A 10,152-nucleotide genomic window follows, 5' to 3' on the forward strand; every position below is an offset into this window, starting at 1 on the left:
GACGACGCAGGGAGGGGAGTTGCGGTGCAACGCCATACTTTCTGCCCGTGTGGCATTCATAATTCAATACCAAAATCCACAGCGGTGCCGCGTCGAGACGCACCAGAAACGCATCGTGTGGCCTTAGTCTAAGGGTGAGATTTACAGAGTTAAAACGAGACAGAGCTATGTCTTTCACATAAATCTGTTTCGTTTTAACTCAATCTTAAGTCTGAGCAAAGTCAAACTGCGCTCTATAGATCTCAGCCTTAGACATTGGAAATGTTATTTTTTTAGTCAGGTACTATGAAAAAAAAAATCTGATCTTAAACCTGGACTTTTGCTACGTAAGTAGTGTGCTGTGCGCAAAACAAGTAGTCCAATCTAAACACGAGGCGTATGACTCTGTATTGTACACAAAAACCGGTGTCAGCCAGTATTTAATCTATAGTCTATGTACTGTGTCATGAGACCAAGTGACTAACTTCAGATTGGAATACTTGTTAAGTGATCACTGCAGATGTGTTTTTGTTACTATATTTAATGCAAATGAACTATAAACTCAGGTTTTGAAATCTCAAATATTGCTTGAATTTAGTGAAGGGCAACTTTTTCCTTAGATCTAAAAATATTCAAAAAATATTACCTATCCTGAATTCTTCTTGTTCAATCTTAATAAGATTTTTTCAACAGTATTCTAACATTTAATCTCGACAAATAATTAAGCTAGTTATTATTTATTTTGTGAAATTATATTAATAATAATACCTTTGGTGTTCAATTAATTAGAGATTTGTGATGTTTGTGCTAGTGTGTACGCGGCCTTAAATGTTTTTTTAATAACAGTAATCAATTACCGATTTATTAAATTAAAAAGTTTCCACTTGGAACCAAATTAAGTGTATTTAGGTTCATTTTAATCTGACACTCGAAACGTTGATACTGCGGCTAATTCCGTTGTACATAATCTCTAAACTAAACTAAAATGGCACGTCTAAATCTATTGCTATCCCTTTCATAATGTTGCTTGCGGAAAAGGATAGCACTTGATTTAGACCTGCTAATTTAGTTTAGTTTAGAGATTGTGTACTAGAGAATCGGCCCCATTGTTGTTAATTTTAGCGTTTAAACTATCGTGAGTGATTTCCATTATATATAATGTTAGTCCCGGCTTTACTCACGTGTTTAGTCGACGTTAGCCCGACTAGTTTCGAACCCATCCGGGGTCCTTTTTCAAGGGAGTCAGTTCGCGCACGCGCCGCTGACAGACAGCTGCCGATCCCCCCTCACCCCAGCCACCCTCACAACGGGCTCTACGGGCAGCGGGCCGCTGCCAGCGGCACGCGCGGCTCGCAGTCACAACCGCGGCGCGTGCGCGAACCGACTCCCTTGAAAAAGGACCCCGGATGGGTTCGAAACTAGTCGGGTTAACGTCGACTAAACACGTGAGTAAAGCCGGGACATACATTATATATACTGTAGTTAATACCTGAATTCTGATAACTGATAAGTGGATTATGTTCTGTCGGTGAGAATGGTCGGTGTCGCTGTATGAATAAAAATATCATGTTAAAATAAATACATTTTTTATTTAACAAGTTTTTTATTACAGTTGTTTAACTTAGATAGGTTTTTTACCATAGAAGAGTATTAAAATACGGAAAAAATAAACTTACTATAGGTAAAATAAAATTATTGTACTGACTTCACAAATTACAACATTGGGTACCTAAGTTTGATATAATATTAACACAAAAATAATCAGTAGCATTTTGTTGGTTTAGTTCAAAATCTAAAACTTCCAAATTATATTTTTATAATACAATAGAGGATTTCATATAAAAAAACTAACAGTACTAAGTATAGTTCTTGCATTTCGTGAGGGCGAGTGGCTCATGCTTGTTTAAGTCGTATCAAGTAAGGTACAGTAAATTTAAATTTGTGCGTTTGCAAGCTTGCTCGCGACTGATTGGTCCGACATGCACGCACACTAACGCAATGCCCAAACGACGTAACCACAAGTAAAGTTCACTCGTCTTCGTGAGTTGCAAGAACTGTAGTACTGTAACTAGAGAATAAATTATTCTGTGTTATCTTTTGCGATAAATTGATAACATAACTTATATTCCATCTGATTTCCACTTATTCAATAATATCTTTAGGTACCTGTATAATTTAGGAAAATGATTTACCCAAGGAAACCATAGAATATATTTCTTATATTTTACAATATACAGAATAGTATCATAAATCTATAGAGGAATTTATTAGTATCCACAGACCAGATTAGCAGGCGGTAATTTTTTTAATATAAATGTCCACTAATAATAAAACTTCTAGAAGTCGCTGGCATTGCCAGATTTTGTGAGTTTTACATAAACAGAATACTTCTACTGATTTGCTAACTCAGTGTCTAACCCGAGAAAATATACCTCCCGCTCTCGCCTGTTAAATAGACTGAAGCGCTGTGCGACGTCTTTGTGGAGCGAGATTTCTGTACCTGCTTGGTGACTGAATTCATACATACCTATGTCAATTGACGCGATTTTATAATATTTTTGCTTGACGCGACGTTCGGACAGTGTTTGCTTGATCAAGCCGCATGACGGGCGCATCAAGCAGTTTGATCAAGCAAAACAAATCTACGTGCTTGACCGTGTCGGAAGCTCTTTAAGCACACGTACCGTCGGCGCTGGCGGTAATTGAAACCATGCAAGCACACTAAGCTCAACATACTACATGTATATAGATTCACTGGTCTTGAACCCGGGTGATATACAACTAGTTAATGAGCTGGCTAGTTTCTGCGAGGGGCTGGGCATCAAGTAATCGTCGTCTTCCGCTTCTAGTTTCCTCTTGAGGGAGTTGTATTGGGTCTCGTCGTCTCCGTCCTTGAACATGTTTTTGTATTCCATACATAGCGGCCATATTATTTTGCCCGATCTGAAATTAGATAGATTCAATATTAAACCTGTTTTGAAGTGATAGTTATCACTCCATAGAAGCAAACTTATGTCATCATCATCATGATCAACCCATCACCGGCTCACTACAGAGCACGGGTCTCTCCACACGTGATTTGTTTCTGTGTGTGTACGCTTCTTTATGTAGTAACTAGAGGATGCCCGCGACTTCGTCCGCGTGGATTTAGGTGTTAAAAAATCCCGTGGGAACTCTTTGATTTTCCGGGATAAAATTTTGCAATCCGTTGCGATGTGATTGAAGGACAAACCAACAAACTAATAAACCAACACACTTTCGCATTTATAATAATATGGGTAGTGATAATGATTGTATCTTTGACATAAATATTTTGAGGACCTGCCTGGCGCAGTGGTCTTGTTAAAGCGAGTTCAGTCCAGGGTTCGATTCCCGGCAGGGGTTGGAATTTCATAATTTCTAAATTTATGGTGGGAGGCCGTGCCGCCAAGCGATTTAGCGTTCTGGTACCGTGTAGAAACCAAAGGGGTTTGGGTTTAATAAAAACTGCCATACCCCTTACAGGTTAGCCCCCATCCATCTTAGATTGCCTCATCACTTACCACCAGATGAGATTGAAGTCAAGGGCTAACTTGTACCTGAATTAAAAAATCACTACTCATACTATAAATGCGAAAGTGTGTTTGTTTGTTGGTTTGTCCTTCAATCACGTCGCAACAGAGCAACGGATCGACGTGCTTTTTTGCATGGGTATAGTTTAAGACCTGTGAGAGTGCCATAGGCTATTATTGTCCCCGGAAAATCAAAGAGTTCTCACGGGATTTTTAAAAACCTAAAACCACGCGTACAAAGTCGCGAGCATCAGCTAGTAAAAAAAAAGATAATAGCTATACTTACACAGGTAACATATAAGGGTCATACGGGAACCACTCATCATATTTCTGCACTGCAGTGTGCAAGGACAGCCTAGTGTTCTTCTCTATGATGGCCTGGCAGTAGACTACTTGGTGCGATCTCGTGACGGAGGAAAAGGCTCTTGTGACTTGAGGTGGACATGTCCGTAGAGGGTTCAGGTTGCATGTGACTAGCCGAGGAAGGTTTAGGGATTCTACGAAGTTTAGACCTGGAGGAAAGAGAATACATTAAAAAAGAATCTTTATTTTAAACTAGATGGTGTCCGCGACTTTGTCCGCGTGGATTTAGGTTTATCAGAATCCCATAGGAACTCTTCGATTTTCCGGTATAAAAGTAGTATATGTCTATCTATGTATATCTATGTACCAAATTTCTTCAAAATCGGTTGTACAGATGGGCTGTGAAAGGCTAGCAGACAGACAGACAAACACACTTTCGCATTTATAATATTAGCATGGACTAGCTAAGCCTTTGCAATTGCAACAAGCGGCGATAGCCTAAAACGTCAATCAACAATTAACAATGTAGAGTTAAGGGGGTCTGCCAGAGTAATAATAACATATATATCACTAATTTCGTCACTGGTAGCAAGCGAAACCGTGGCCTAGCGGTCAACTCAGAAGACGCAGGTTCGAATCCTGCCGGTTCCGCAATTTTTGATATGTATTTAAAATTACTATACAAAAAAGTACTTACTCTCTTTATTCATAAACAGATGATGATTTTTGAACGCAACCAAGTAGAAAATGGCATGACAGATGGCATGAAATGCTCCGTGAACTTTTGTATTATCAAATACAGTTGACTCCTGAGTGGCAGTAATATACGAATGGCACCATTCTGCCATTTTTTTCAAGTAGAATATTAATCTCGAGTTTGGCACTCTGACGCATCGTGCCAGTAGTCCTGCCAGATGACTGGCAGCGGTTCGTCTAGTTGCCAAAGCGCCTGGGCCGAGCCCGTGTAACCCAGCGGCTACTATCCAAAGGTTTGTGAATACACGGTCGGCGCATTGTTGGTTTATTGATATCGTGTATAGAAGTAGGAATTGGACGTGTCTGAAAACAATACAACTTTATTATTTAAAAACAAACCAGCCAAGTGAGAGTCAGACTCGCGCTTTGAGGGTTCCGTACTACAATCGTAGTTTATGGACAATTTGCATGATAAATCAAAAACTATTATGCGTAAAAATAAATAAAAGCCTGTTTTAGAATGTACAAGTAAAGCCCTATCATATGCTTGGTATAGTAATGTTACTTTGAAAGTTGAAAATAGCAATATTACTTCATGACCACAATTTTTTTTTTGTGTGTGATGTAACCACAAATTCACGGTTTTCAGATTTTTGCCTAAATGTCTGCTATAAGACCTATCTACCTGCCAAATTTCATGATTCTAGGTCAACGGGAAATACCCTGTAGGTTTCTTGACAGACAGACGGACAGACAGACAGACAGACAGACAGACAGACAACAAAGTGATCCTATACGGGTTCCGTTTTTCCTTTTGAGGTACAGAACCCTAAAAAAACCTGCCATGTGCGAGCTAGACTAGCGCACCGAGAGCTCCATAATACAGTCGTATTTTTTCGACATTTTGCACATCAAAAAATATTAGGTATGTATAAAATAAATAAAAATCTGTTTTAGAATGTACAGGTAAAGCTAGTTCAAATACTAATGTATTTGTTCATGAACACAATTTTTTTTGTGATGTCGCCACAAATTCACGGTTTTCAGGTTTTCCCTTTACCTGTGCATATGTGATATATTAAATTAATTTTTTCGTGAACACGTTTAATTTTTTTTTGTTATGTAACCACAACTTCACGGTTTAGGATTTTTTACACTTAACTTTTATTTCATAATTCTAGGTCAGCGGGAAGTACCCCCTTTTTCTTTTGAGGTATGGAGCCCTAAAAAAGAATCTTACCTAATTCCATGTGTGGGCAGTAGAACTCTTTCAAACACACTGCACATGATGGTCAGAACCTGGTCCCGCTCATCTTCCAGCCACTTCAGCATTTCCAGCATACAATAGTCCAGGGTCTCAGTCACTTCATCCTTCTCATCCATTTCCATATCAAACATGTCTTGGGCTTGGTGTTTGTCTCTGTCTACTATATTTGTGTCTATGTCTACCATTCTGAAAATTCAATACTAGGTTAAAAAAACCGGCCAAAAGCGAGTCAGGCTCGCGCAATGAGGATTCCGTACTACAGTCGTATTTTTTCGACATTTTGCAGGATAATTCAAAACCATGATACATGAAAATAAATAAAAATCTGTTTTAGAATGCACAGGTGAAGACCTTTCATATGATACCCCACTTGATATAGTTATTTTACTTAGACAATTGAAAATGCTAATTATTAGTTCATGACCACAATTTAACTTTTTTTGTGTGATGTAACCACAAATTAACGGTTTTCAGATTTTTCCCCAAATGTCAGCTATAAGATCTACCTACCTGCCTTTCATGATTCTAGGTCAACGGGAAGTAACCTGTAGGTTTCTTGACAGACAGACAGACAACAAAGTGATCCTATAAGGGTTCCGTTTTTCCTTTTGAGGTACGGAACCGTAAAAACCGGTCAAGTGCGAGTCGGACTCGCACACGAAGGATTCCGTACATAGTATGGTATAAATACCTAACACATTTTAACGCAAGTTAATGACTAGTACGTAAATTAATTTTTTCGTGAACACTTTTTACCAATACTGCATGGTCAATTTTTTATGAACACGTCTAACAACTTGGCCCGACTTGCTGGCCCAATTTATCCATGGTAAAATCTCGCCCCTGACGATCAGAGAGACATAAGCACTTACTTGCTAACAATGGCTGCCATAATTTGTTCTAAAAGAGAGGGTAAGTATTTGCTCATCCATATTAGGTTGTGAATGTATGCCCGGTTAGGAAAGCAGCCAGCTTTGTAGTATGGGAACTGTTCTATAACTGTTTGCATTAGAAGGTCACTAGTCCTGGAAATGAAACAATAGGAAACATTAGAGACAGCTGTGATAGCCTAGTGATTAGGATGTACAACTCGTCGGAAATATCTGACAACCTGGCTTAATGACGTTATGCTTAATAATGTGCTTGCGTTGGCAAAGGTACAGGCACTTGTATTGGCAGCGATACTGGTAGAACATAGTGCGTATATACTCTTTGAGTACTGGATAGGCGAAAATAGGCGAGCTGCGGCAACGCGCGAGGGGAAGCGCATTTCAGTGAGGTGCCCAGATATTTCCGACAGGTTGTAAGCCTTCTATTGGAGACTGTAGGATTCATTAGACTAACAAAGTATAGTATATTATATAATGTGCATATAAATTAAGGACTATACTACATGGCGAATGTAGAAAACTTATCACATAAAATTTTTGACTATTCATAAATATAGCCACATATGTAGTATTTAATTTACTGCCGTACTCAGTCACTTAATCGTTACTAATGTTTAGTTAAAACGTGACAGAGCTATATCTCTCACATAAATCTGTCTCGTTTTAACTCAATCTTAAGTAACGATTAGCGACTCTGAGTACGGCAGTTAGTAACACAAAATCAAAAATTTAAACTTTAACACTGAGTTCCGACTGAGTACAAAATGTACTGTCTTATGGCCAATGCTGGATGTTGCACAAATATGTAATAAAGAACAGATTTTCATTTTTAACCGACTTCAAAAAAAGGAGGAGGTTCTCAATTCGTCGGAATCTTTTTTTTTTTTTTTTTTTTTTTTTTTTTTTTTTTTTTTTTTTTTTTTTTTTTTTTTTTTTTTTTTTTTTTATGTATGTTCCCCGATTACTCAAAAACGCCTGGACCGATTTTGAAAATTCTTTTTTTGTTTGAAAGGGTATACTTCAAAGTTGGTCCCATTTCAATTTGGTGAAGGTCTGATGAACATCTTCGAAGATAGATACTGGAACTCCTCAACGGATAAGAGTAAATTGCTCGCGATCAGTGTAATAGCTTAGTAAACAGTAGATTTTTAACCAGGCATAGCATAATTCTATGGGGCCACTAAAAATTGTGAAATAAAAAATTTTTACAAAAAAAATAAAAACCGACTTCGTTACATAAACACTAAAAATTGAAAAATAATTTAATTTATTACCGAATATATTATGTATACAAGAGTTAATATAGTTCCATAATAATATTTTTTGGGGTCGGTGCCAATGAGGTGCCATTGTGGAGTCCCATAAAAATATGAAGTCTAGACGATTCGCGCAGCTAAAGCTAATTGGCACCGGCACCAAAAAGTATTATTATGGAACTATATTAACTCTTGTATACTTAATATATTCGGTAATAAATTAAATTATTTTTCAATTTTTAGTGTTTATGTAACGAAGTCGGTTTTTATTTTTTTTGTAATGTTTTAAATGATTTGTCAAGAAAATAGTTCTTATATTTTCTATGCCCGCTTAATAAGACATCAATATTTTTTAAATTTACGCATACTCACATAGGCATAACTGCCACTATTTTTGCAATTATCGTATGTATGTTTGACCATTTTGAAACTAACTCTGGTGCTGGAGTGTCCTCCCAGTTTTCACCATCAGCTGAAAATAGGAAAATGTACATAATATTATTAAGATCATGTTATTAAAAAAACCAGCCAAGTGCGAACCAGGCTCACGCACCGAGGTTTCCGTACTGCAGTCGTATTTTTTCGACATTTTGACCATCATAATTCAAAAACTATGATGCATAAAAATAAATAAAATTTTGTTTAAGAATGCACAGGTGAAGCCCTTTCATATGATACCCCACTTGATATAGTTATCTTACTTCAAAAATTGAAAATACAAATTTTTAGTTCATGACCACAATTTAATTTTTTTTGTGTGATCTAACCCTAAATTCACGGTTTTCAGATTTTTCCCCAAACGTCAGCTATAAGATGTACCTACCTGCCAAATTTCATGATTCTAGGTCAACGAGACCTGTAGGTTTCTTGACAGACAGACAACAAAGTGATCCTATAAGGGTTCCGTTTTTCCTTTTGAGGTACGGAACCCTAATAAAAATTAATGTTGGTCTGTCTATTTATTACCAATTTGTTTGCATATTGTTCAACATAATCTATGGAATTAAATTTTGGCATTTGTTTGAAGTGTTCTTACATAGTATACAATAGGCAGCATGCAAGTCATTCAAACAAAAGAGGCATTGCAATGGATGACTGCCAATTAACAAGTTATTTTTGTTTGTAAGTGAGTGTCCAATACTTTCTTTTACTTTTCACTTCAGTTTTAAATTTTTTTCAAGAAATTTCCACAATTTATCAATATTACACAATTTAGTGCAATTGTAGAGTACTTTATAGTATATGACTTAGTCATTACAATTAAAAACATATAAAATGAAATATTTCATAACATTAATTAATCAGAATATAAACAAATAAATAATGTGTAAAAACATTGGTATTTCTAAAACCCAATCATTAAGCAGTCTATTTATATTAAAACTTCAATTACAATCGCTTTGCATAGTATTATACAAGTTTTGAGAATTTGATAATTTTGACTAAAAATCCTGGAATTGTATTAATTAAGAACCTCTTTGTTTTAGTGTCTATATGGATTTGATTGATTTACATATTTCTCAATGTTCGATTACGATTACAAAACAATAATTAGTTGTAGATAGACCGAGTATCCTTAGTAAGGCTGCAGTTAAATCTGTAAGTTTTACCCAAGTAACTAGCTTACATGATTAATAGTTAGTAAAAAAATTACCTCTAAACAATTTGACTAAAGCACCTATTATCCTCATAGAGTGGTAAGTATGTGCTGTCACCAGACTGAGCAAAAATCTGCTATAAAGTTCTACCAAATCTTCGTCTCTGTCCACCCAGTTGATATTACAAACAACTTCTACAAATGTCTTCATTTCCCTACCTAACAACACCACACAACTCAAACAGTCTTCAAACAAAACCCTAAAGTTGCTATCATTCAGTTGATTGTCTTTCAAAATCTTCATTAACTCATTATAAGGCCCTGAATTTCCATCTCTCACATAGGTATGTAGTACTTGTTCTATTTGGTTCTTCTTGAAACTTATTTTCATACGAGCGACAGCCGCTTGACGATCTAAAGTCTTCCGCATCAAAGATGCCACGGTGGTTTGCGCTGCGACTGCCATTTTTGAGATCTTTTCTCAAGTTCTAATGTAAAAAAGATTTATTATTTTTACTATCTAGGTTTTGTATCTTGTTTGACTACGATTTTTTGAGATCGGAAGATATAGTTTGCAGGAAAGACACTATCTCAGGCTGCCGAAGGAGTTCTG

At 36.7% G+C, this 10,152-nt stretch overlaps 1 protein-coding gene across 1 annotated transcript; it reads right to left on the minus strand.

The window, feature by feature from the left end:
* Positions 1 to 1,548: 1,548 nt before the first annotated feature.
* On the minus strand, positions 1,549 to 10,152 carry Tif-IA (RNA polymerase I-specific transcription initiation factor RRN3 homolog Tif-IA). The gene is made up of 7 exons (XM_034984430.2): positions 9,597 to 10,152; positions 8,315 to 8,414; positions 6,669 to 6,821; positions 5,770 to 5,982; positions 4,531 to 4,892; positions 3,817 to 4,042; positions 1,549 to 2,922 (listed from the first exon to the last, which is right to left on the minus strand). The coding sequence occupies exons 1-7, from the start codon at positions 10,003 to 10,005 to the stop codon at positions 2,715 to 2,717; spliced, it is 1,671 nt and encodes a 556-aa protein (XP_034840321.1). The 5' UTR covers positions 10,006 to 10,152; the 3' UTR covers positions 1,549 to 2,714.

Source organism: Maniola hyperantus, chromosome 3 (genome assembly GCF_902806685.2).
Source record: "Maniola hyperantus chromosome 3, iAphHyp1.2, whole genome shotgun sequence".
Lineage (NCBI taxonomy): Eukaryota > Metazoa > Arthropoda > Insecta > Lepidoptera > Nymphalidae > Maniola > Maniola hyperantus.

Coding starts and splice junctions, on each gene's coding strand:
- Tif-IA (XM_034984430.2), bottom strand. CDS start 10,005: ATGGCAGTCGCAGCGCAAACCACCGTGGCATCTTTGATGCGGAAGACT. Junction 4,043..4,530: donor TCTGTTTATGAATAAAGAGA/GTAAGTACTTTT, acceptor TCTTTCCTCCAG/GTCTAAACTTCGTAGAATCC. Junction 2,923..3,816: donor GACCCTTATATGTTACCTGT/GTAAGTATAGCT, acceptor ATCTAATTTCAG/ATCGGGCAAAATAATATGGC.